At 49.0% G+C, this 27843-nt stretch overlaps 1 protein-coding gene across 1 annotated transcript in view; it reads right to left on the reverse strand.

The window, feature by feature from the left end:
• GABBR2 (gamma-aminobutyric acid type B receptor subunit 2) overlaps window positions 1–27843 on the reverse strand; it is a 336631-nt gene that overhangs the window by 148059 nt on the left and 160729 nt on the right. The window contains exons 4-5 of the mRNA XM_047700879.1: window positions 18566–18667; window positions 5023–5088 (exon numbers count right to left, since the gene is read on the reverse strand). Coding sequence (XP_047556835.1) covers window positions 5023–5088; window positions 18566–18667 — 168 coding nt within the window. The remainder of the gene's footprint in view (window positions 1–5022; window positions 5089–18565; window positions 18668–27843) is intronic.

The raw sequence follows: 27843 nt of genomic DNA on the forward strand, positions 1-27843 counted from the left end.
AGCAACTCTTTTAGAATTCTCTCAATATCGAAGAAAGCCCATCCTGCAGTGTGGAGCATCTCATTGGGATAAATGAGAATTAAATGTTTATTTATTATTAAATGTGAGTAAAATGTTTATTTCTTAACTTAAGGTCAGATACCACCTCCACACCCTCTGCTCATTGGTTCAGTGAAGCCGCTGGAGACTAAACTGAAATTATTTAATGTAAGAGCTCTTCAACCACTTCAAGGCAGTGATCACATTGCTTTTTCTCTAGAATCCTCTGATAATATCGGACTTTCACCTCCCCAGTTCTAGATAATATACTTCTCATAATGCAGCCTCAGATCATAGTCATTTTTCCAGTAGCTACATTATAATGTGCCCCATCACAATTATTGTAGAAAAGACATCCCTCATACCTCAATTACAGGGTAAAATCCCAGTTAAACAAAGGCAAGCAATCTCCTGATCTTCCCTCTAATAAATGGGGTTTAGACCAAAGACACTTTCTTTTGAAGACATCTGCCTGGGGGCTAGCTTTTTGAACAAAAGGCTTATCCCAGTGATCCCAAGTCACTGGCAGAACCTTCGACACTTTACAACTCTCATACTTTATTAAAAGGGAGGAACTCACATATCTTGAGCCTCTATCGTGTGCTTGGCCAGTTACACACATTATCTTATTTTACTCTCACAACAACCTAATGAGATGTGTATTATTTCTATCTTATAAATAAAGAAATTGAGGCTCAGAGATGGAGGGGTTACCAAACACAAACAGCTAAGTCAAGGGGATAAGATTCAAAGTCCATTTTTGGAGGGTCCCCTCTTTTCTTAGCAAAATAAATAAAACTATTGGGGTGCTTTTTCAATCTTAAAAGGTAGAGGCAAGAAGAGACCTGCATTATTAGGAATGTATGTTAAGGAGGAGTCAATAGCTAGAGAGTGAGGACAGGAGACCTTCCAATCAGACACACACGCAGAACTGTACCACTCTCTGAGCACGAGGACCTTGTGATAATTTAGAGACAGCCCAGAGCAGAAAGTCAGAAGCCTCCCAGGGATCTGCTGTGACAGCTCTTTGACCTGCCTTTGTCCCATTAGGAACCGTTCCTTGAATTCTGGAATTTTCCAGAAAAGAGAAGCATAGTCCGTTCGAGTGACAACAGATTTTGTTTAGAATGCTATTCAGTTTTGATGAAGATAAACATTTTCCTACTGACCTTCTGGAACAAACAAAAAAGGAGGTTACAGTTAAGTAGGACCAGACTCTCCGGGTAACTCTGGCACACAACTCCCTGGGTCTTGCTTTTCCCATCTAAAGCCTGTGGAAAGCAAAGCCTGTCTCCCTGGGTGGGTGTAAGAATTCAAGGAGATGACACGTGAGCCACGCCTGGCCAACACTACATCCAGGCACATTTTAGCAGCTCCTCTTCCTCCCTTCTCCTCTCTGTAAACAGATCACGGGTTTATTCTGAATACCAGTCACTGTTATGGGCCATGCACAGTAATGCTGCTGGGTCTGGGTGTCACTTTTTGCTGCCATCGCGTCCCTGTCTTCTCTAAATTTGCCTCTTTTGAACTGCTATAGCTCAGAAAGCAGGGTGCTTGGGTGGTTAGACATATGTGCAGAGCAAAAGTAAAGAGGCTTCAAGTGAGGTTCTAGGTGGGAGGCTTCCCTGCAAGGTAGGCGAAGTGGTTTTAAATATACCATCCACGGTCTAAAGCATGGGGGGGGAAGTCTCTGGTCCTCCATTCTGCTCTTCCCATGTTCAGACGGGCTGAGGTTGTTACACATGTGAGCTGGGAGGGGCTGCTGGAATTCTCTCTGTCTCCTTTCCCCGAGGGGGAGTTTTGTAGTGTGGGGTCCGCTCTTCCGTGGATCCCTGGTGCTCAACACAGTGCCTGGTGTGCCCACAGCACCTGAGAAGTGGCTGCGCAGTGACTGAACACATTTCCAGTTCCCTTGGTCTCCTCGGTTTTCATTTTCTCTGCCTCTGGTGGGAATGTGACCTCAGGACCTCTGGCCACCCGTGGGCCCAGCCAGCCATGTGGCGACGGGCAGTCCTGAGCTCACCTTCTTCGGTCTCAGCGACCACTTTGGTTCTTATTTGCTGCTGCAGGTAACCATGATGTGAATTCTTTTTAAAAAAATCCAGTTTCCTCTTTTTATTACGTTTCCTTTCACCTCCTCTCCTTCCCATGCAAGAAGGACATTTTGCTTTTCCTAATATGGTCACACCAATGATGGTAGTAAACCCTCACATCAGGAAGGCAGTTCACCGTTGGGATGATGGTCTCCTTCCGTGGCCTTACTTAAGCCTCTTGCCAACCCCGTGAGGCTGATGGGGCAAGGACTGCTGCTTCCATTTTAGAGGTGAGGCAGCTGGAGACCAGAGGTGTAAGGTGCCCTGCCTGAGGTCACACAGCTGGTGGAGCTAAACCCGGAACCCAGGCCAGAGTGCTTGAGAATTTAGAATAGACCCCCGAGGCGGGAGGAGAAGACAAAGCAACGGAGACACGCTCATCCTGTGCTGCAGCCCAAATGAACATTTTGCTACAGGGCTATAAATAGGCCTTGCATTTGCTGGAGTCTGCTCTTCCATGGGGTGGCGGTTCCAGTCTCAAGAACACAGCAACATGCTTGCAAAGTTGACCTCATGGCTTCTGGATGGCAAAGATATGGCTGCTTCCACCGGAACTGCACTCTGACCTCTGACCCCAACGCATCTGCGCTCTGACCTCTGACCCGGACACGGGAAGGAAGGCTCCTTCACAGGGGTCTCTGCTCTGAGCAGCCCCTCCCTCTGTCACACACCAGTCCTGATCCCACAGGAAGACATGGAGCAGCCCCTCCTCAGGATCTTCCAGACCTGCCAGAAGAATTCCTTCCTAACCAGGTAAGACGCTGAGCCCCGGAGGGCAGATTGCTTCTGGGGGTCTGACACTTGGAATAAACCATCGCCCCCTCAAAAATACCTGCAAGGAATTTCTCAACAACCAAAGCTACCTGCGACTCTAAGAGGAAGCCCGTTGCAAAATGCCCACCGTCCAACAAGAGGAAAGCAGGCTGAGAAGATGGATGGTGTCCCAGGCCATGTGGAAGGCAGGCAGCCTGGAGCTTTGGGTCGAGAAGAAGACAGCCACACCGTCTGTTCTGAAGCAGAAACCATGGCTGGAACCGCCACCTGGAAAATAATCCCAGTGCATGGCACGGAGTGAAATCACAGCCACGCCTCCACTTGGGTTCGGCTCAGGGCAGAACATGAGGTCTGAAAAAGGGAGACGGCCAGCGACCAGCGTGGTGCCTTCATGGATCCTGTTTATTAATGTATTTCTCCTGGAGTTATGACCCACCATGTGCCAGCTGCTTGCAAAAGCCTTGGGGATACACGGTGAAGGGTGGAGAGGAGGGAGGGATAAAACTCAGTTTATGGGATTCAATGGCAGTGGTCCATTCTATGTTCCCCGACCTGAGACTTTTCATAAACGAAAAAAGACCATGGACATTTAGTGAGGACTCACTATCCATCGGGCACCGTGCAGTGTTTCTGCTCATTTCAATCTCCAGAACAATCCTAGGAGACCGGTGCTGGTATCATCGTCATTTTACAGATAAGAAAACCGAGGCTCCAGAATTGTCAACAAGAAGCCCAAATTCAGCAACTAAGCAGCAGACTGGCTCCTGAGCTCCCAGCTCCATCCAGGATCCCCAGTAAATCAAGAGATGATTTGTGACTGTGGCTTCTGGTAACCGTTCTGTCCTCACTCCTGGTGTGATTTGAGTTTCTGCATCTCTCTAGAAATGGGTAGCAGGGGATGAGAAGCGTACCCCAGGCAGTGTCTCTCTAGTGGACAGCAGAGGGGCCACCTTCCCTGGGTGCAGACATGCAGCCAGAGGTCCCCTTGGCTCCTGGGAGTGACGCTTACCTTGGTGACCCACGGCAACCTTGAAGTCAACCACATCCCCAAAGTCTCTTCTGTTCTAAAGGCACAGTCCTCCTCAGCTCATGCCTCTACCACCTTGGACACAGGCAGCTTGATTTGTTCTAATGTAACCTTCTAGTAGGGCTATGAGATTGAATTTTCTTAGATCGAATCAGCTTCTTAGGGTTCTTTGCAACCTTGGATCTGTTTCCAATATATTTCACAACTTCCAAAATTCCTACAAGTCTGCTTTTTATAATCTCATCCAAGTCACTGACAAGATATCAAAGAGAACAGAGGCCCATGGCCCATCACTAGAGACTATACCTAGAATAAGCTCACTCGAAGGGAAGGAGCTTACTGGGGAGACAGTGACTCCTGTGACTGGGCTCTCATTCTGTTGATCTTCTCCTGACCTGGGGTTGGGGAGAGGGAGCCAGGGCGTCAGAATGGAAAGACTCTTACAAGTACTTCGGTGGGACATCATTTGGAAGATGATGGGGTTGGGAATCAGGCGAAGGGGCTGGAGCCTTGGCTCAGCCACGAGCTGGGCCTCTATTTCCTTATCTGTGAAATGGGATATGGACAGTTGCTTCACTCAGTTTACTGAAAAGATGAAATGAGGTGAGGTGTGAAAAGGTACTTTGTCACCTATCACCAGATAATTGTAAAGAACTCAGAGATAGATAGGAAAGGTTGAGAGACTGTTCTAAAGTTGAGACTCTGAGCCCTGCTCCAGGGCCGGGAGGGGGGCTGAGGCACCTAGGCCTTGCCCCTCCTTCTCTGCCCCGCACACCGCAGGCCTCCATCAATCATGGCTGAGGAGGCGGGCAGAGCATTAGCCAGCGGGGCTCAGACAGTACGCTGGAGGGGAGGTTTGGTCAGCTGAGGTCCTTAGCTCCTCCCATGACTGCACTGTCCTGAGCCCTGGGGGTTTAGCTCCCTGCAAAGAGGAAAGAGCAGTGACCATAACACTTCTGCTTCCTGCAACCCAGACTCTGGGTTGGTCCTATACTCCGCTGGTCCTATATTCCGCTCAGACCAGGCAGTGAGAGTGAGTCTGAGAAACAGCTTCGTGAGACACAGTGACAGGACCGAAGTTTTACTTACACAACAGAACACTTTTGCTGCCATATTCTGGTCAAACTGGCCGAGGATGATCCTCACGTCATTGCCCTGTGGACAGAAGGACACGTACGTGAAGGAGAGTGGATGACAGTCACGCTCGAGGGCTTGAGGCCATGGCAGAGAACAGTCGTGTACCCCCAGCTCCCCAGCCAAGAGCTCTGCCCTCTCCCCCCAGCCCTGCCTGGATGCTCCGGGCCTCTCTGGGGCCAGCTTTCCCTCAGCTCCTCCTGCCCTCCCCAGTCTCAGGGACATGCTCTGGGACAAGTCTGCATAGGCTGGAGGCTTCAGAAAGCTGGCGGCATCCCTAACTCCTCCAACAAGGGCAGGCCAACACCACAGGGCACTGAGACAGCATCTTGTCTTCTTCCTCACTTGACACACAGGGAAACTGAGGCCAGAGGAAAGGAAGGAGCTTCCAAGGTCCCCAGGGAGTTGGTGGCAGCAATAAGACTGCAGTGCCCCAACCCTCCCTGCCAGGATTCTAGACTTTTCTATACCTTCTACAAAGCTTCCCAATTAAGAAGTTTCAGAGTCTCTGAGTTCTGAGCTCTGTTTAAATCTCAGCTCCACCCGCAAGCCTCAGGGCGCCTCAGGTTGCTCCTTTATCCATCTTGGCCTCCATTTCCTCACTCGTCCAATGTGGAAAATGGCAGAACTTATCTTCCATGAGGACTAAATGAGAGAGGATCTGCATAAACTACTTAGCACGGTTCCTGGCACACAGTTGGATGCCCAGTGAGTGCTATAGCTAGTATTTGGGTTTTATAACCCCCTCCCTACCCATTTTTAACTCTGAGAAAAACTTGTATTTGAAAACTCTATAAATAGGACTGCACTCATTATCTCCACGCGTGCCTTGCACAACAGCTCTTGTGACTCACTTATTCATTCAACAAACACTTACTGGGTATTTGCCCAAGGCTCCCTCCTGGGTCAGTTAAGGGGTCCTTGGTGGCTCTCCATGGGACAGGGATCCAGGTGGGGGCCTGCCCCATAGAGAACATGGGGCATAGAGAACATGGCCCACCGGGTTGCTCCCCACCCCAGTCACTTCCTGCCCTCCTCAGGGTGGTACCACCTTCCTGCCGTCCGTCCCTGTCCTCTCCAGCGGGCCTCAAGGCCCTTTGATGCATAAAGAAGAGAAACATGCCTTTAAAGATCAGTTTTTAGCATCTTTCAAAATTGGAAAGTGCTGACTGGGAGGCCATTTTACTCATCATGTACTTTAGCAAAATAAAAAAGGCTTGGAATCTAAAATCATCCTTCGTTTGCAAGCAAGAATGGAAAGAAGAGGGGGGGGGGAACCTTGCTCTGAAAGGACTTTAAAAGATGGTTAACAGAGCAGTTGAAGGAAGGCAAGCCTTTGTCATCGCCATGTCTGCAAGGCTATAAAAAGTTCTAAGCTGCTTCCGTTCTGTGGACAATGCTCTCAGGCACACTCCAGGGCTTTTTCTGCTTGTTTGTTGAAATCTTTTAGCCTTCTTTGCTGCTAAGAGTATCCAGCCAGCCGGCCAGCCACCAGACACTTACTAAGCATCTATTTTGTGCCACGCTCCGTGTTGCTAAACATGGTATAGCAGAAAAAGCTTATTGGGTTTTAGAGTTAGGGAGACCCCAGTTCAAATCCCAGCTCTATCACTGACCAGCTGTGTGACCCTGAGTCTTAAACTCCGGAAGCGTCAATGTTCTCATCATTGAAAAAGGGAAATCCAACCAACCTTGCCAGGGGGCTGTAGCATTCATGCTCATGAAACCCAACCATTGGCTTCCATGATGCTTCCTCCTGGCTCTTTCCTACCTCCTGGCCCCTCCTGCTCAGACTCTGAGTCAGCTCATCACCTTTCTGCCCACCCCTAAATGCTGGTATTCTACATAGTTCTGCCCTTAGCTCTGTGTCCTCACTGTCCTGGGCAGCCTCATTCAAGACCCTAGCCACACCTGCCCTCGGTGTGCTACGGAGGCCCGACCACTCTCCCCACCCCCAACTTTTCTCCAGCTGCCTCCTGGACCCCTCCACTCAGATTCTCCCACATACCCCAAGCTCAGCACATCCCAAGCTGAACTCCTCATCTTTGCCAATGAACCCTATCCCCCATCCTGTGTTGTCCATCTCTGAGAGTGGTGTCACCAACCTCCCACCCACCCAGGTTCACTCACCTCCCTCCAAGCTCTAACCAGGATCCACCCGCTGGCTCTGTCTGTCCTCCAGTGTCAAATCACCCCCAGCCCTGCAGCCTCCCTGCCCTGGGTGCAGCCACCATCATTCCCTCCTCGATGAACTACAGCTGCCACCCGGCTGGACCCCCACCTTTAGTCCTGCTCCATCCATCCTGGCCTCCACGGAGCGGATAAAGAATCATTCCAAGACTCAAATGGGATTGTGTACAGTCTTTCCATGGCTCCCTGAGCTTTCCAGATCAACTGAGCTCCGAGGAGAACATTCGAGATGCCGTACCAGCAGACTCCTGCTCAATCCTTTCCGGTCTTGCAGGGCCTGAGAATGAGCTCCCTGCCGTTCTCCAAGACGGGTCTGCCATTCACGCACTCCCTCCCTGGCTCATTCCCCCACCTGCTCCCCTCTAGCTTTCTGCAAGCTCGTCCATCTCAAATGTCCTTCCCTCTCACCCCACTCCTCTGCCTGGAGAGCTGCCACTCACCCTTCATGCTTTAACTCAGGAACCCCTACTCTGAGAAGCCATCTGTGTCCCCTTAGTTGCTCCTTTGCTCCTCTGTGGGCCCAGAGTGCTCTGTGCCTCCCTCTATCACGGCACGAGTCCACCTGCTTGCCTGTCTTCTCCACTGGACTTGATTCCTCTCTGGGTCTCCCCAGGTCAGGGGGACAGGGCATGGCATATCTACCAACCATAGGCACTGAATGCACGATTAAGGGAGCAAATGCTCTGTGAGGTAGTGACTGGCCTGCATTCCTTATTCAGTAACCGGTAGCTATGATCACCACAGCGCTGATATCCTGCCAGCCCAGGGCCTCGGCACTCATTTGCTTCACCATGTCCGGTTCTTAAATGCACTGAGGAGCCCACGTCTTCGTGGCTGACCACCTGACCACCTGCAGACAGATAAGTAACCGGCTTGAACACTTGTGGTCTTTGTTGCCATGACAACCAAGTTGCATGGACCACTTGGTGCTGCATTCCCAGACTATTAGAATTGGATGGAACCCAAGAGATCACTGATCTAGTAAACCCTATCCTAAAGAGGCAAAGCCTTCCCCCAAGACTGCCCAGCAGCTCGGAACAAGTGCTTTCAGCTTGGTGGCCCTCTGACCATCAGAGGACCCTGGAAAAAGATCCTGGCCAGAGCCAGGTTATGCCTGCGGCAATGAGCGACTCACACCCACTCTAGCCAGTAAGAGGCACCAAGATGTTGCAGTGTCTGGGCGGGAAAAGCCAGCCCCCAGTGCAGCTGGAGCCTGGAATCCTGGCATGGGGAGTGGACAAAGGGAGATGGAACTGGCCTGGGATCCTTAGCAGGAGCCTTGAGAGCAGTAGAAAGAGGTGGAAGGCTTCTCAAAATAGGATGTGTCCTCCTGGAACATGAGTTTTCCTGTGAGTATGAAAAGCATGGGTATACCTTGCTCTTCTTTCCAGAGTAGCAATTTATTGGAAGATTCAGGGGTGAGGGAAAGGTTTTGGATTTGGGGAGTTGTTTGTTTTTTTTTTTCTTTTTAAATAGAAATTACTTCTTTATTTATGAGCAAGAGAGAGAGCATGCAGTGGGGAGGGGCAAAAAAATTTTTTTTATATTTATTTATTTATAGGCAGTAACCTCTTCGACATCATCCACAGTAACTTCTTTCAAGACATGTCTCCAAAGGCAAGAGAAACAAAAGTGAAAATGAACTTTTGGGACTTCATCAAGATCAACAGCTTCTGCACAGCAAAGGAAACAGTCAACAAAACAAAGAGGCAATCCATGGAATGGGAGAAGATATCTGCAAATGACACTACAGATAAAGGTCTAGTATCCAAGATTTATAGAGACTTTCTCAAACTCAACACCCAAAAAACAACTAATCAAGCCAAAAAATGGGCAGAAGACATGAACAGACACTTCTCCAAAAAAGACATACAAATGGCTAACAGACACATGAAAAAATGTTCAACATTATTAACCATCAGGGATATTCAAATCAAAATCACATTGAGATACCACTTTATACCAGTTAGAATGACCAAAATTAACAAGACAGGAAACAAGTTTTGGAGAGTGTGCAGAGAAAGGGGAACCCTCTTACACTGTTGGTGGGAATGCAAGTTGGTGCAGCCACTTTGGAAAACAGTGTGAAGATTCCTCAAAAAGTTAAACACAGAGCTCCTCTATGACCCAGCAATTGCACTACTGGGTATTTACCCCAAAGATACAAATGCAGTGAGAAGAAGGGGCACCTGCACCCCAATGTTCAGAGCAGCAATGTCCACAATTGCCAGACTGGAAGGAGCTGAGATGCTCTTCAACAGATGAATGGATAAAGAAGATGGGGTCCATATATACAATGGAATATGACTCAGCCATCAGAAAGGATGAATACCCACCATTTGCATCAACATGGAGGGAACTGGAGGGAATTATGCTGAGTGAAATAAGTCAAGAAGAGAAAGACAATTATCATATGGTTTCACTTATATGTGGAACATAAGGAATAGCATGGAGGACATTAGGCGAAGGAACGGAAAAATGAAGGGGTGGGATTTAGAGGGAGAGAAGAACCATGAAAGACTATGGACTCCAGGAAACCAACTGAGGGTTTTAGAAGGAGGGAGGGTGAGGGAATGGGTGAGCCCAGTGGTGGGTATTAAGGAGGGCACGGATTGCATGGAGCACTGGGTGTTATACGCAAACCATACATCATAGAACACCACATCAAATCTAATGATATACTGTATGGTGACTAACATAACATAATAAAAAAAGTATAAAAAAAAGATTTGTTAATTTATTTGCAAGAGAGAAAGAGAGCGAGCAGGGGGAGAGAGAATCTCAAGCAGACTTTGTGCTGAGCACAGAGCTGGACTCGGGGCTCAATCTCACAGCCCTGAGATCATGACCTGAGCTGAAACCAAAAGTCAGATGTTCAGCTGACTGAGCCCCCCGTTGCCCCCGGATTTCCAGAATCTTAAAAGTTTTTAACACTTGCGAGCTCTCACAAAAGTTCCAGAATCACGCTGTTCAGAGTTACATAACTTGTATCTTTTCCTGAAAATCTGTAAAGTGGGAAGAGAAATTTTGTCTTGGCAGTGGTTCTAGCTTCTGGCCACACCTCCCCTGTCCCTGCCAGGGGTTGGAGCGCATTCTCCTCTGCGGTGGAAAGGACTCTGGGGCAGTGTGAGGAGTACTGGGGGAGGAACGTCCCAGAGGCTGAGAGCGAGAACAGAGTTGTGATGGTACAGAGAACCCGGAATGTGGCAGAGGGCAGGGTCTGAAAATCCTGTGCCCTTCCACAGTCTCTTAATTCTGCAGGGGGATACCTGGAGCGAAAGGTGGGACAAAGGACACCTTGTACTCACATGGCTAGAGCTCAGTTGTAGACCACACAGGGGCCCATGTTCACCCAAGAGGCCTCACCTACAGAGAAGGGGCAAACATGGGAGGAAACAGCGATGGGTTGGGAGGTACAACCCTGGATGGCGTTCCTTTTCTCCTCCCTGGTTTTCTCATCTCTTGTCTAGAGTCTCTTTGTCTCTGGGACACTTAAAGTGAGCTACGATGATGCACACACAAAAGTGACACTTCAGAAGCATAACCCAATTGAGGTTTTTGTGTATAACTCCCACTGAGCAGGGGATCCTAGCAAATAAAAAACAGGGACAATTCCTGAGTGCTTTCCAGCTATAGTACTGAGGAGTCCATCAGCCCCGCCCAAGGCGAGAGGTGTAATTATTATGTCCATCCCGGTTTTCACGAGCGAGTTTTAAGAGCGAGCTGAGCCCCAAAGAATGAAGAAGTTTCTGCAAGTGCAGCAGACACCATTGGCCCTACTGGTTCCGTCACTCAGGACAGCTGCCTCCATTCCTGGGTGGTGACGGTGGGTGGCTTCCAGTGCGCTCCCCTCTCTAGAGAACTGCCCCCAGCTAAGGGACTTCCTGGTCCAAAAGGCTACACTGTGCCCCACGCCCTGCCACATCCAGTGACCGACTCCCTGAAAGTTGGGGCCAGCTCTGCAGTGCAGACTTTGCTCCAGGCAACCTGGCAGTGGGCCGTGCTAGACCCTGACACCCTGTTCCACACCCAGAATGAATACTTTTATTTAGTTAGGGTTGGTTTTTCTTAGACATTTTCTTTTCCTTACCAGAGATATACCTAAAGGCAGAGAAGCAGGAGACATATATTCTTTTGTTGCTGTTGTTACAATAATCTTTTCATCCTGATTAACCCTCCCATTTACTCTTCATTTTTATCTGTGTCTGTCTGTCTGTTTATTGGAGTGTGGTTGACATAAAACATGACATTAGTTTGAGATGCACAACATAGTGATTAGATAAGTTGATACCGTAAGGAGACATATATTCTTTTTTTAACTTATTTTTATATTTTAAAGATTTATTTGTCAGAGAGAGAGAGAGAGAGAGCACAAGCAGGGGGAGCGGCAGGCAGAGGGAGAAGCAGGCTCCCTGCTGAGCATGGAGCCCGACATAGGGCTGGAACCCAGGACCCAGGGATCATGACCTGAGCCAAAGGCAGACACTTAACTGACTGAGCCACCCAGGCATCCCAAGAAGACGTATATTCTTAAAGAAGGAAGTAAAGAAGGAATAGCCTAGAATAGCCCCACTGGGAAAGCATGCAACTTCTGTAAAGCTTATTATTTTATCTTGAAAATCACGTATATTTAGCATTCCAATAACGTTATCTATGTTTATCTTAAGATAAAAATAATGCTTTTCTTCCCATGTTTCTGAGCAAAATGGTCCCGCTGGGAAGATGTACTGTTTGTTCTGTAGCTTGGCATCGCCCTGGGGTGCCTGTGTGAACTGTAGTTTCTGCAATCAAGCAGGCTCCTGGAGCAAAGGGGTCAGCCGTCCACCTGAAGACCTATTTTTGTGGTCTTCCTATGAGAGGCAGAATAATGTCGCCCCACCCCCAAATGTCCTCTTTCCTGATCTCCGGGAATATGCTCCGTGACACGGCCAGGGGGAATGAATGCTACAGACGGAATTAAGGTTGCTCATCGGCTGGTTTATAAATTAGGGTTATTTTCCTGGAATCTGAATCCTGAATGGTGGGTTGGGGGGCTGCTTCAGGGAAGACAGACAAAGCAAATAAAATGAACAGAGCATCTGAAGCCTGGCACTCTCCTCCACCGGGCCCAGGGCTTCAGAGTAGGTGCCCTGGAAATAGCCAGGGGCAGCCTCCACCACCCCACCCCACCCCCCCACCCCGTCCCCGCTTCCCCCGCCCAGCCTAGCAACAGTTCACTTTCAAGCCCCCGTGTGTGGAATGGGCCCGGGAAGAGCTTAAAAGCCTCGGGTCTTCAGCACGCAGAGATGGTTTTATTTCTTGACTTCCTTTGGGCGAACTTTGGTACATATCTGCTAAATCAGCTTGATGAATTTCATGATTTGGTTCCTCTGTGCTCTTGCTTAGTTCCGCCTGGGTGATCTGTCCAAGACCGGGAGTGTTATGGCTCCCAGTGCTATTGTGTTTCTGTCAATTCTCCTTTGTATTTTTAACAGGCTTTTCTTTATATATTTCAATGAGAGGTAATTTACAGCAATAATGGTCCATGAGTGTGTTATTCTCATGGTGAATGGTCCCCCTGTCGACAGAGAATGACTCTCCTTCATCACAGCGGGTACCCTGAAGTCCCTTTGGTCTCATATGAACATTGGGGGTTCTTGCTTGGTTGGGTTTGCTTGATCTACCTGTGCCCGACCTCTTACCTATGACCTTTCTGGGTCACTTCCTCTGTTGTCAATAGCTGTAGTTAGTTCTGCAAAAACCTAATTCTCAAAGTCTTTGCCTTTGAATAGGGAGGCTGACCCACTTGAATTTATGGTTAGAATGGCTCTTTTTGGTCTGCAATTGTATGTTAGGCTTTCTGGTTTTCAGTATGTGGACTAGATTTTTCCCCGCTTCTACCTTCTCTGCCCAAAGCTTCGGGTTCTGTTTGCATGATGGTATATTTACCATCAAGTTATTCAAAGCCTTCTTTAGCTTATAGGTTTATTTAGGAAACTCCTGAGCAAGGTGGGCTCTGCTGAGTCCCTTTTACTTAAGAACAGAGGCTACCACCCATGTTTTATTCACCCATTTCTTTGGGCTCTGTGACTGGAATTTGGATTTTTCTAATGGAATTTGGATTTTTCCATCTCAGTTATTATTATTAAAGTATCTATGTTTGCACACTATGTATATGGACATTGGCTTTCAAAACGGACTTCTGCATCTGTGTACAGTTTTGAACAATGACTTATTTTTTTTTTTTAAGATTTTATTTATGTTATTTGAGAGACACAGATCCCAAGTAGGCAGAGAGGCAGGCAGAGAGAGAGAGAGGAAGGGAAGCAGGCTCCCGGCTGAGCAGAGAGCCCGATGTGGGGCTCGATCCCAGGACCCTGGGATCATGACCGGAGCCAAAGGCAGAGGCTTTAACCCACTGAGCCACCCAGGCGCCCCTGTAACAATGATTTAGACCGAACTCTCTGTCCACGGGTCCCTGCAGCCCCTACTCAGCCGTCACCGCCACGACCTGCTCTCAAGCTTGCCATTGTTCTTGGCTGGCTGAGCTGACCTCGGGCTTCAAGGATGAACTCCGTGAAGGGCACCTGGCTCAAGCGCATGCGCGTCAGGATGCTTTCCAGCCGCTCCATTGTCTCTGGGACTGAGTGCTGCGGGCGAGTGGAGGTAGACTGATTTTTGCGCCTTTGAGGGAAATTTGCTTTTTTCTGGCCTAGAAACTTAGAGATTTTTCCCTTTATGTTTGTACTTCAAAGCTTTTGCCAGAATGCATCTTGGCATGACTCTCCTTTCACCAATTCGGCTAGAATGTGGAAAGGCCAGCTAGACCATGCACTCACAGGATGCACATTTCCTTTACGAAACTGTTGATGCCGTAGTTCAAACGCGGTTGAATGTTAGCCATTCTGTCAGTCCAAACCAGTAGCACTCTCTTGAGCCCACTTAAGTGTGTCTCCTTTTTATAAAAATAAACTTCTTATTTGAGATTAGTTTTGGATTTGCAGAAAAATGACAGAGATAGAAAGTTCCCCTATGTTCCTCACCCAGTTTTCCCTATTATTAATATTTTAGGTTATTGTGGTACATTTGATACAATTAATGAATCGATATTGATTATTATTAGCTAAAGTCCATACTTCATTCAGATTTCCTTTTTTTTTTTTTTTTCTCTCTAATGTCCTTGCTCTATTCCTGGATCACAACCAGAGTACCATATTATATTTCATTGTCATATCTCCGTAGGCTCCTTTTGGCTCAGATGTTCCTTATTTTTGAAGACCTAGACAGTTTTGAGGAGTATCTGGAAAATGGCCTTCAACTAGAATTTGCCTGACATTTTCCTTGTGCTTAGGCTTGGGGCGTGGGTTTTGGGAAGGAAGACCACAGAAGGAAATTTCTCATATCAAGGGTGCATCCTATCAATGTGACTTATAACTGTTGACCTTGACCTTGGTCTCCTGGCCGAGGTTGTGTGTGTCTGATTTCTCCAGCATCAAGCTATTTTTCTCCCCCCTTTCCATAGTATACTCTTTGGAAGGAAGTCACTTAAGAAGTAGTTACTTCTGGGGGCGCCTGTGTGGCTCACTGGGTTAAGCCTCTGCCTTCGGCTCAGGTCATGATCTCGGGGTCCTGTATTGAGCCCCACATTGGGCTCTCTGCTCAGTGGGGAGCCTGCTTCCCGCCCCTCTCTGCCTGCCTCTCTGCCTGCTTGTGATCTCTCTGTCAAATAAATAAATAAAATCTGTAAAAACAAAACAAAAAACAAAAAAAGAAGTGGTTCCCTCTGCTCCACCTCTGTGAGCTTGAGATATCTATACAAATTATTTGGAATTCTTCTGTATAGGAGATTTGTCTGTTCTTTGCCATGTATTTATCCGTAACAGCATAGACACATGGATATTTATTTTTAAGATTTTTAAAAAAAATTTATTAAAAAGTCCAAAAATCGGCCATCTCTCCAAGGAGTCCTGGATCGTTTTTGTGTAGAACGGTATTAGAAACCAAGATCTGGATGTGAGGTGTATGTGTTGCTACTGTGGTGCCTACTGTGTTTTGATTTTGGTTCCGTTTCATCTGTTCTCATTTTCCCTCCGGAGCTCCCTTCTTCAGTGTCCCTAACTGTTACCTCCTCCCTCATCAGACTCACCGCTTTCACCATCTCCTCTGAATTCTGGGAAATATCTCAAGTTTGTCCTTCACGCTATTGATTTTTATTTTTCTTGGCATTAACTTTGCTCTCTAATATCTCCAAAGCAGATTTTAATTCGGCACCTCGGTATTTAATTTTCTTCCATGTCCTCCGTACCTCCTTCTCTGTCCTATCCCACAGTAAACCAGAGATTTGTTTTTTTCCTCTGAGCTTTCCAGAAGTTACTTTATTTTATTCCTGAGTATTCAGTCCTTGTGTTCTCCATTGGCTTTGTCTGTCCAGACTTGGTATTTCCTTCACACACACTCACATTAATTTGATTCCGGGTGACAGGGAATGACCCAGTGAGCACAGCAGACCGAAGCTGCTGCCTCCTGGAGCTTATGTTCCAGTGGGAGGAGACGGATGACGAAACTACCAGACAAAACGGATAGTAGGTCAGATGCTGTGAAGGGCTGAATGGTGTCCTCCAGAGATAGGTTGAATCTCCAGGACCTTAGAATGTGACCTTATTTGAAAACAAGGTCGCTACAGATGTAATTAGTGAAGATGAGCTCATACTGGAGTAGGGTACCCTTGTAATCCAACACGGCCAGTGTCCTAACAAGAAGACAATGTGAAGAGAAAGGGGAGAATCGTCCTACGAAGTAGGAACAGGAGTTACGCAAATTGTTGGCAATGGCAGAAGCAAAGAGAAGGGCATGGGAGAACCCCAGAGACCTCCAGAGACCATGGCCTTGCCGACACCTTGACCTTGGACTTCTAGCCTCCAGAACATGAAAGAATACATATCTGTTGCCTTTAGTCACAGAGTGTGTGGTACACTATGTTACAGCAGCCCTCGGAAACGAATACAGATATCCATCAGTGACATGGACAAAATCAGCAGAAAGTGGACAAGGATTTAACTTTCTTTCTTTCTTTTTAAAAAATATTTTATTTATTTATTTGACAGAGAGAGAGAGAGAGAGCGTACACAGAGGGGGAGCAGCAGAAGAAGAGGGAGAAGCTGGCTCCCCACCGAGCAGGGAACCCTATGTGGGGTTCAATCCCAGGACCCTGAGATCATGACCTGAGCTGAAGTCAGATGCTTAATGAGCCACCCAGGCACCCCAACTATTTAACTTTTACATGAAGCACTCAGGGAAGGCCTCTGGAAAAAAGCAAACAACTGAGCAAGGAGGAAAAGAAGGCTGGAGAAGGAGCTGTGCAGGCCTCTGGGGGAAAATTGCTTCCCCACAAGGACTCCTTTGCCAACACGCTGGGCTCTGCTCCCTCCAGCTTATGTGATGTTGGAATCCTTTCTGGGCAACTGCAGCTGTGCGGGGCGGTGGAGGGACCTGAGCTGCCCTGTCACCCAGATCCAGGCTTGAATCCAGCCCACCGTGTCCCAACTGAGTGACTCGGGGCGATGCTTAACCTCTTTCAGTCTCACATTCCCCATCTGTGACACAGGGATGCAAAATCACAGACAGTCTGAGGGCTCTGGGGAGAACTGAATGAGCCAGCGAAGGTCAAGGCTCTGCATCAGGGTCTGGCTCTGGGTCAGGGTACCGGCCACTTTGGTTGCTATCTCCATCATCAGTCAGGTCACTCCTACCCCTTGTTGGAGCTAGTTGGTTGAAGAGTAGAGCACTCAGGTCCCACTCTAATTTCCTGCAGACTTTCAGCCAGTGCTTCTGCTTCACACACAAAGGCTCTTTAAGCTTGAAAGCTCACAGAACTCCGTGGGGCCTCTGAGGCTCAGGAAGAAGATATTTCAAGTGCCCACCCTGGGGAAACGCTGCCCTGTGTGGCAGGAGGATGTTGGCACAGCATCGAGCTCCTCTCTCCACCACGACCCCCTGCCCCGGCCCAGCTGATCCCTGCAGACCAGGCCCTCCACGGCTCCAGGTCCTCCAGACCCCATGGCCCGACTGGACGCTCAGGACACACAGCCTGTGGGGAAACACTGTGGGCACATCTGGCCCCAGCTACCTGGCCAGCTACCTCCCCAGCTATGGTTTCCTTCTCTGCACAGGCTCTTGGAACTAAAATGTCACGTACAAGCATGGTGTCTGCTCCTGAGACCAGGGGACAAACTGCTGGTGCTCTGCTTCCCTTGTTCCTGGAGCTGCGCCTCAGTCTTCCTGTCTTTGAGCTGAGGGCTTTGGAAGACAAGGATTCTAAATGGCCACCTGCTCTGACTGGTGTAACCCGGAACCTGCCCAAGATGGAAGGGGGCACATCAGCATTTGGCATACCCAACAACCCTAAATGTGGGCATGAGGGAATGGAAGAGACAGAGACGGAAAGGGGACCGCTCTAACTATGTTTGCACCTGCTTATAAACCCCTAGCACCTCCCACTGCCCCCTGGATAAAAGACCAAAATCCTTAGCTTGGCATTCAAGGCTTTTGGAAGCTGGCTCCAAATTCTTTTTTCAGCCACAACACTCCTCCCTGGAATTCCTGCTGGTCCCTGGTGCGTGGTAAGCCCGGGTACTCTGCCTTCTTATCTTCAGCCCTCCTTCCTGCAGGCCCAGGTCCCTGGCCAGGTGCAGATGCTCCCCTGGAGCTCTGTGTGAACCCTCTCCCCAGGTGGGATGAGTCACTTCCTCCCTTTGTTCCCAGGCTCCTCTGTTCCTGATCCCCAGAGAGGTAACCAGCTTCCTCACCAGCTGTAAGCAACCTGATGGCCTCTGTGAGCCCAGGAGGGATCTGGCACAAACCGGGAGGCTGACGGAGTCTGTGGGACGAGCAGAGAAATGGCGGACCGAGACCACTCGCAGCGGGGCAAACTCCTAGATGGCCCTTTCTGTTCCTGGAGTGTCACGAGAGCGGTCAGGAGCCCAGGCTTCCAGTCCCAACAACTCTACTTCCTTGTAGTTTGGGCAAGACAGTCCCTCTCTCTCAGCCTCTTCACAACAAAGGAGGTAATGACTCACGCCCTGCTTGCCTCTTAGGTCCTGCTCTGAGGAGGCTCCATGGGGCCCTGCTCTCAGCACCCAGGCCTTGGGCCACGGCTGGCCAAGCCAGGGCGAAGCCAAGGGAAGCCGGTGCCTGGGAGCCTCTCCCCACGTGCAAAATGCCAGGACGAGATGAAACAGCAGGAACTCGAGGCTATTTCAGAGTCAGGGATGTGGGGAAGCCCAGGGCACAGCGTCCGTCTATCCTCCAGGCTGTGGCCAGCCGCACCTACCTTAAGCTTTTTGACACTGGTGCAGGGGTCATTGGAGAAGCTCTCGGTGTCTGAAATCTCGATGTCCTCACCATACAGGACCCCAGTCAGGTCGTTCCTCACCTGTTACAAAGAGAAAGCAGTGGGTGGGTGTGCTGGCGGCCACAGGAAGGACAGGAAGGGTTGTTCAGAGGGGTCGGCCTGGGGAAGCAGCTCAACCGGGCTGGTTTTCTCCACCAACAATGCAAAAGGAGCGATTTTCCCCCTTTATTATAAACTAGATGGCCCTGGGAGACCTGGGAGATGTGCCCACCCCACAGGGCAGACGACACATGGGCGCAAGGACAGCGGACTGGGACCGTGCAGGGGTTTCCCGGGAGAGTCAAGACAGGCAACCGAATCTCTGGTCTTTCATGCTGGTGTTTCTCTGCCTTGTCACGCGGTTTCCAAGTCAGACTGTCCACATATACCTCTCTTTATATTTTGCATTACTTGTTTGCAGTATTTCACTTCCAGGGTGATGACAGATAAGACGCTCAGATAGACGGTGCAGAACAGAGGAAGGAATGAGGGGTCTGGAAGCAGCCCGGGCTGTTACATATAACTTCCTTGTCCACCGACACAGAGACGGCTAACGTCTGTGTGTTTAGAGGGCAGAGGTCTTCAGACTCCGGGGTTCGCCGGGTCCAGCCAGTGTGTGAAGCAGTCTGTGTGGAAGGATGTCAGGGAGTGGTGGCGACAGTGGCAGAAGGGTGACCCCACGTCCCATCTAAGGTGGCTGCTGTGCCATTCATGCCATGCCAGAATGCCAGTCTGGGGTCAGGAGACCTTCTGATTTTGGGTAGGTTTTTAAAAATACAAGATCTTTTCGTATCTTAAAATGTTGATATGATTTTGAATTATTTACACACACACACACACACACACACACACACACACACACACACACAGCAGAGTAAGGACCAAACCAAAGAAATATGAAGTTTGTATCCAACCTGTGGCCATGGCTGAGCACCTGCTGACAGAAAGCAATGGAAACTGGACGGTGTATTTCAGTAAAAACAACTTAGGTGGGGGGTTTGGGGCCCCAGGTTCTAGGTTCTGCTCTGTCACTGACTTGCTTGTGACCTTGGCCTCACTGTGTGACTCTCCTTATCTCAGGGCTTCGGTTTCTTCTTCCTTAGAAGATGATCCTTACAAGCCCTTCTTGTTCACACGCATTAGGATGGCTATTATCAAAAAACAGGAGACAGCAAGCATTGATGGAGACGTAGAGGAATGGAACCCTCAGGGCACAAAATGGTGCAGCCCCTGTGGAGAACAGTAATGGCAGCCCCCCCAACATGAAATGTAGAACACTCTGTGAGCCAGCATCCTGCTTCTGTGTATATTCACAAAAGAACTGAAAACAGGGTCTTCAAGACTTATTTGTATGCTCACATTCATAGCAGCATTATTCACAAAAGCCAAAAGACGGAAGTGACCCAAAAGTCTATCAGTGGATGAAAGGATAAACCCGTGCGGTGTCTACATGCCATAGAAAGTTATTCAGCCTTACGACGGAATGAGGGTCTGACCCATGCTACCACGTGGACCAGATGAAGACATTATGTTAAGTGAAAGGAGCCAGACACAAAGGGACAAATACTGTAGGATCCCACTTATAGGAGGTACCTAGAGGAGTTGAATTCATAGAGACAGAAAGTAGACCGGTGGCTGCGTGGGGTTGGGGAGGAAGGATGGGGAGTTAGTGTTTGAGATTTATGGTGACTGTCTGGGAGGATGACAAAGGTCTGGGGACAATGGCGGTGCTGCTTGCACAATAGGATGAATGTACTTAATGTCCCGGAACTGGACACTTAAAAATGGTTAAAATGGATGGGGGTGTCTGGGTGGTGCTGTCAGTTAAGCGTCTGACTCTTGGTTTTGGCTTAAGTCATGATCTCAGGGTCATGGGACTGAGCCCTGAGTAGGGCGCGCTTAGTGTAGAGTCTGCTTGGGATTTTTTCTCCCTCTCCCTCTGCCTCTACCCCCTCTCTCTAAAAATAAATAAATCAATCTATAAAAAATGGTAAAAATGGTGGCCTGGGTGGCTCCGTCAGTTAAGCGTCTGCCTCCGGCTTAGGTCATGATCCCAGGGTCCTGGAATCAAGCCCCACATCAGGCTCCCTACTCAGCGGGCAGCCTGCTTCTCCCTCTCCCACTCCCCCATGCTTGTGTTCTCTCTCTCGCTGTGTCTCTTTCTGTCAAACAAATAAATAAAATCTTTTAAAAAAAAGGTCAAAATGGAAATTTCATGTTACGTATATATTATCACAGCAAAAAAAAAAAAATGCACTTCTTCTTTCAACAATTGGTAGAGTCTTCTAATGTATATATCAAAGTGGAATAATTTGGCCCTAAACATTACAGGACAGTCCCTGGGAAGCCACCATGGTGGAAGGGGAACTAAGGGGCTTTAGTGGGAACTGCTGTGTTTTATTTCTTTAAGACAGATATGATATAAATAGGACAAAATGTGAACATCTGTTAATTCTGGATAATGAGTCCATGGGTGTTTGCTATTCTGTGTTTCCTGAACGCTTGAAATACCCTGTGATAAATGTTTTGCACCAAGAACGAAGCTGCCACAGTCAGGGTGAACCTTGCCCATCCTTAGTTTTTACCTCTATTTTGACAGAAGACTGGGAACTAGTTATTGGACCAAAAAAGGTGACTTTGGCATTACACTCTGTTTCTGCTGCCACAAATCCTTCCTGGATGCAGGTGGAGCCTCACTGTTCATTTCGTATGTCGAGGGGTAACAATAATGGGGCAACAACAATCATTAGACGCAGAAAATGTGCCAAGTTATGTCTGCAAGAGCCAGTGCAGCTGACGCACGCTCTACCCAACACGCACAGTGGCCCTCGGCTTGCTCGCTGCACGTACTCACGGGAACTGTTAAAGCTCTCTTGGGCCTCAGTCTTTGCACCTCTGAAGTGGGCACAATACAGTGTATAATTTACAGGGTTGTTTCGGTGCCCAGTAAAAACACTGAGGATGTGCAATGGCTTTGTAAACTCTCAAGTTCTTTATGTGGTTTAAAAGCTGGAACGATCATGTCCAGGGTTAAGGCAAGCCACCCAGGCTATCAGTGGCTTGGAGTATCTCTCTGTGAATAAGAATGAAGATGAACGCTGTATATGATGAGGGCAAATAAACTATCCTTTTAGGCAGTCAGAACTCAAAACAAAAAAACTAAAACACCCTAGAGGTCATCTCACTCTGCCCCTAATTTCACAAATGAGGAAACTCAAGTGTCCCTCCCAGTTCTGTGCTCTCCCCATGCTCCCAGCTTGGCTCTTCTGGATCCTGCCAGCTGTGGACAGTTCTGGAAGCCTGATGAGCCAGATCAGGTCAGAACAGATGGCGGTACGATCAGCCACCATAATTTTAGCACCAAGAAGTCTGAGCTCAGCTCAAGTATTTATTCTGATGGACCTCTTTAGAGGAAGCCAATGGAGGAATTCAGTAATAAATGGTATTTTTAAGAAACCAAAGTATGGAAAAGAAACAATGGAATTGATGTAACTCCTGAGGAAAGGGACCCATAATGTCACGTGTGGGATCGGAGACTGTTCAGTCCACTGCTTGAAGATGTACGACAAGAATTTGTAAATGCCTATTTTTCCTTCTGGAATTGCAGGTTCTCTTGTTTAATGGGGCCCTTGTCTTGCTATAAACTGCGTTTCTGCACTGTGCATTTCTGCACAGTGAATCCTAGGTTTTCATCACCTCTGTTATAAAAGCAGAAACACGTTCTTCTGGGAAAAGAATAACTTAATTTCCAAGAAAATAAAACACACACACACACACACACACATACACACACACACTCCAGTACAGCTAGGGTCCCGCTGGGGGACCTAATCTGCATGGATGGGACAGAGGGGAAGGTCACCCCATTACCTGGAAGGAAGAGCCAGGACTGCCGGAGGAGTGAGCAGGGTCATGGGTGGGGTCCCCAGTGTGCTAGAAGAAGAGTCAGGATGGGTTGAGTCCTTCAAGGCTGGGGCCCTGGGGACAGCTCACAGGGCTGAGGTCACCTGAGGGGAGAGCTCTCCCTGCTTCTGGACCAGTGGCTCCGAGCCCAGGTTGCAGGAGGACCTCCCAGGAGCCCAATTCACTTAATGCCACAGAGAAGAAGAACCAGGGGGTCAGAGCGCCAGGAATACATAATCTGGGATAGGCTTGGAAGCAACAGCAGCTGATTCCACCTCTTCCCCTCGCCCTCTGCCCAAGAACTGGTACGGACAAGATATGAAGTTGTGCCAGAAAGCAATCCCTAAAGCAATGGTTCTCAGATATGGCCGCTGGACAGTAACATTGTTATTGCCTGGGACCTTGTTAGAAATGCAAATTCTCAGGGATCCTAAAGGAAGCAGGATAGTTTTCTAAGAACCATTGATCACAGTGTGAACAAATGTTTCCAAGGGCTTGGTTATTTTCCCCCTTGATTAGAAAACCAGAATGTGTTAACTGAGTGAGGCCACTGCCAAAAGGGTGAGCAGGACTGGGAGCCACATTTAAAAGGCATCACATCTAGAATGAAAGAGGGGGCAGGGACCCTCTGGTCTGTCCTCTGTCCATGTCGGCTCACACCTGGAATGCTGGGCTCAATTCTGGTTGCCTTTAGGAGGGAGAATGACAAAGAGGATGAGGCTCAGAGGAGAGAGGTGTGGCTAGGACAGGGATGAAGGACCCTTTAGGGATGCCAGGGACACAGGGAGCTGGGGAGTATAAAGGTTATAAGGGAGGACAACAACCTCTCCTAAGGGGTTCTAGGCAGCCTTCAGAATCCAAGATCCAAATCCAAGAATTTTAACATTTAAGCTCAGATTTTAATCTCCAGGGAAGTACAACATCTTCGAAGAAGTCAAGAGCTAGGCAGAATCAGCAGCTCAGGGGGGAAGGCCAGGGTCACAGGGACAGTCCTGCTCAGCACAAGCAGGCAGAAAACCCCGTCAGGTCAGATCAGCCATCTGAACAGCGGGCCCAGGAGGTAAGCACTCAGTCTCCCTCCCAGCTGGGTCAAGGGCCTGAGGGGGAAGGGGTAATGGGGACTTGTCACTCCAATGAAGCCATCACACTGACCTCACTCGTCCAAAAGACTGAGGCGTCGGGGACACAGCCAGTCTGTAGGGGGAGAAGCAGATAGGTTGGAGGAGGGAAAGGAAACCAGAGGAACAGGTACGTCAGCTGGCCAGAGGTCTTCCTAGACCTCAGGCTCTTAGCGGGGCTCCTGCTTCATTCCTGGGGCTGGAATTCCTTCTGATGCCCCGTCACTGCCAAGGGGTTTGAGTCTCTTTCTGGACAGTTACCTAGTGCTCTGGTTATTCTAGATTGCAGACCTGTTTGTTCTTGCCAGTCTCTCATTGATTTTCTCATTCTCCCACTCATTTTTTCACTCATTTTTTCATTCATTCATTCATGATATTGACATCTCTTCTAGTCCGCATACCACGTGGGTCTCTATCAGTGAAGGTGAGGACCATTAATCAGATTACCTCCGTGGTACCTACCAAGAAAAGGGAGGACTCTCAAGTTCAGGAGTATGCTCTGGGAGACACTGTGATGGAGGAGCTGAACCCAGGCCAGGAGGTAAGGCGGGAGAAGGACTCCAGGCCGAGGAGCCTTACAAGCGAAGGTCCCACAGTGGGAGAGAGCAGTAGGGAAGCTAGAAGAGCCAGACTGGGCTAAAGCAGAGCATGGGCCAGGGATGGGGGAGGGAAGGTTGTGGGCACAAAATGAAGAGTAGGCCACAAGGGCCTCAATGTTTACACCAAGAATGGTCTTGAGCCTAGGCACAGTGGGAAGCCAGTACAAGGTTTCGAGTTGGGGTGACATAACTAGAACCGTGTCTTAGGCTGCTGTGGGGCCAGTGAAGGGCAGAGATAGGAAGGGTACAGGAAGGCCCGGGAAGTGGCCCCAGCAACCCTCCAGGTGAGAGATTCTGGAAGCCCTGCTGGAGATACAAGAAGTGACCCACTTAGGGGTAGCTTCGGGACAACTAACAATCTACGCTTGTCCTCCACGGCTGTGTAACAAAATTTCCCCAAACTCTGTGGCTTCAAACAAGATATATTTATCATCTCACATAGTTTCCACGGGTCAGGAATGTGGGACCAACTTAGCTGGGTGGTCCTGGCTCAGAGGCTTTCATGAGGTTGTGGTCAAGGTATCGGCTGGGGCTGTAGTCACCTGGAACTTTCTAGATTGCCTATCAGAACTGCCTGGGGAGTTGTATAAAATACTGATGCCCTGGCCACATCCTAGACCAATTTGAATTCCTGGGCATCAGCCTTTTTAGAGCTCCCCAGGTGGCTCTCACGCGCAGCTAAAGATGGGAACCACACATTTTAGGAGTAAAAGCAACAGGCCTGCCAGACTCACAGTGGGGTTGTCAGCCTGCCTGAACCCCCCCATAGCACTGTCCCCACTTTCCCCAGGTCTGGCGCGCCAATCTTCCTTTATGAAAGCTTTCTTCACCCCTCCCCTGCCCTCTCCTGCCCCATCTCATGGTTATGTCTTCTCTTTCGTCCCCAGATCCTGCCATTCCTGGCCCCAGTGTGAGGAGCAGGTCTTGACCATGTCAGAAGAAGCAAGAACGGAAAGAATGAAAGGGGCGAGAAGGTGTAAGAGACAGTAAGAAAGGCAGAAGAGGAAAGCAGAGCGTTGGGACAGCTCTAAGAGATCACTGTCCGACCACGCGTTCTGGGCAACAAAGGCTCTCACGGAGGATGTGAAAGGCAAGGGGGAGGCCACAGGGAGACCCTGGGACACTTGGCTCCTGTGGCCAAGAGATCCCCGTCCACGAGGCTGCTGCACCAGCTGAGGAACCATCTAGAAATGCAGAGATGCAGGTAAAGGTGGGGAGAACTAGATCTGTGCCACATGCACTTTACAACTCTTCGAAAATTCTAATTAGGTTACGAAATGAACTTGAGAGCAAAGCGAATTCCCAGCTCTCCTATGGAAGTGGAGGTAACCTACTTTGTCATTCAAATGCACTCGCTATATATAGCCCTGGATGGTGCCAAAATGTCACTCCTCTTACCTGACTAAAGCATATAATTATAGATTTACTTCTACTCATTCATGAAATGTGTCTTCACTTGATTAAACAGTTCATTCAAGTAAAATCCATTAAACTATGGAACATGCTAAAATGTGGCTCGTTAGAGGCAGAGGGCACTGCTGTAGTTAAGATGCTAATTAGGATAAACAGGCATTTGAAACACTCAAATCTTTGAATAATTCAGGTCACTTTTACTGGGGCTGGAGCTCCCCAGGAACCACCATTAATTTAAGCTAATTAAAAAATAAGCCTGCAGAAGAGAAGACTAAGGCAGGAAGTGATGGTCAGGTTCAAACTCTGAAGGGCTCTCACATGGAGGAGAGGGCACCTGGTCCTGGGCACCCCTGTGGCAGAGGAGGGACCAACAGGTAAATGGTTCAGGAAAGCAAACTTCAGCCCAAAGCCAAAAGTACTTTTTAATGATGGACAAGGCTGCTTTGGTAGGTAGTGAGCTCCCTGTCATCAGAGGTGTGTAAGGGGAAGCTGGGTGGGATGCAAGAGAAGGGAGTTTTCTCTCATCACCAATGCGTGTGGTTCCAAGGAAATAAGTGTTTCAAAATTCCGCCTGCTCCTGCTCTGCCTTTTTGAAGTACCCCTCTGCATCTTTGAAGTCTTTCAGACATTTGGGGCATGTGCTTAAATTCCCCTGTTCCATGTGGCTGTATTTCCACTTTTCTAAACCTAATGAACATTCATTGAAGAAAGCATTCTCTCTTTTTTTTAAAAATATTTTATTTATTTATTTGACACAGAGAAATCACAAGTAGGCAGAGAGGCAGGCAGAGAGAGAGGAGGAAGCAGGCCCCCTGCTGAGCAGAGAGCCCGATACAGGGTTCGATCCCAGACCATGACCTGAGCCTACGGCAGAGGCTCAACCCACTGAGCCACCCAGGTGCCCCAAGAAAGCATTCTTTTTTAAAAAAACAGAGGCAGCCAGCTTTCAGATTTCTATAAATGTAAGCTCTTAATAAGCTGTAACCAGAGGTGAACACAAGTGAAAGTTTTTCACGAGGTAAGTACACAAGCGAACGTGTATGAGGTCTACCGCACCCTTTGCACAGGGTAACTAACACCTGTGGGCATCTATGCAGCTGTGCCCACATGAAGGCCACATGCGGTGGGGGATACCTGTGTGTTCACACAGCAGAGCCAACGGTGACCCCCGCAGGGGTATGTCCAAGTCCCAACCGTCAGAATCTGTGAATGTGGGGCGCCTGGGTGGCTCAGTGGGTTAAGCCGCTGCCTTCGGCTCAGGTCATGATCTCAGGGTCCTGGGATCGAGTCCCGCATCGGGCTCTCTGCTCAGCAGGGAGCCTGCTTCCCTCTGTCTCTCTCTCTGCCTGCCTCTCTGTCTACTTGTGATCTCTCTCTGTCAAATAAATAAATAAAATCTTGAAAAAAAAAAAAAAGAATCTGTGAATGTGACTTGATTTGGAAAAAGCACCTTTGGAGATGACAGAAGGAAGGGCGGACTCAGGACACACAGACATGTGGGACGAGGCCCATGATGACAGAGGCAGACTCGGGAGAGATGCAGCTATGAGCCAAGGAGCATGTGGAGCCAGCAGGGCCCGGAAGAGGCCAGGAAGGACCCTGTCAGGGAGCGTTCAGAGGGAGCAGGGCCCTGCTGACCCTGGCCTGCAGACCTTCGGCTCCAGAACTCAAGAGAATGAATTTCTGTTGCTTTAAGGCACCAGCTGCTGGTGATTTGTCATGGCAGCCACGGAAACAAATACATGTGGGGCCTCCCGGGACCCGGCCCTTTGCAGGTCCAAACCACGACCCTGTGGAGCAGCCGGGCCTTCTGTCCCGCCTCCACCTCACATCACAGGGAAGGTTGCCCTCTACTTGACAGCCACTGGTCTGTCCCAAAGAAATGGCAGTTTTTCTCACTTCCCCAGCATTACCAAGAGCAGGACAGCAAGTGCAGGACCAGGAGCTGCCAGGTCTCGAGACTTGGGGGACCCAGGTGGGAGCTGGGGAGAGCTGCCCGTGAGAACTGGGGCTCTCACATGCACTCCCCAGCTAACACAGCAGCCCTGCGAGGGAAGGGCCGTTTGAGTTCCTGGATCCGGCACCGGTCCTGCATGGCGTAGGTGCTCAAATCTATGGGGCAGATGAGAGAAGGAAGGGGTGCACACAGGAGACAGCACACGCATGGGGGCTTAGAGGCAGACCG

The sequence above is a fragment of the Lutra lutra genome, chromosome 13, assembly GCF_902655055.1.
Source record: "Lutra lutra chromosome 13, mLutLut1.2, whole genome shotgun sequence".
Classification (NCBI taxonomy): domain Eukaryota; kingdom Metazoa; phylum Chordata; class Mammalia; order Carnivora; family Mustelidae; genus Lutra; species Lutra lutra.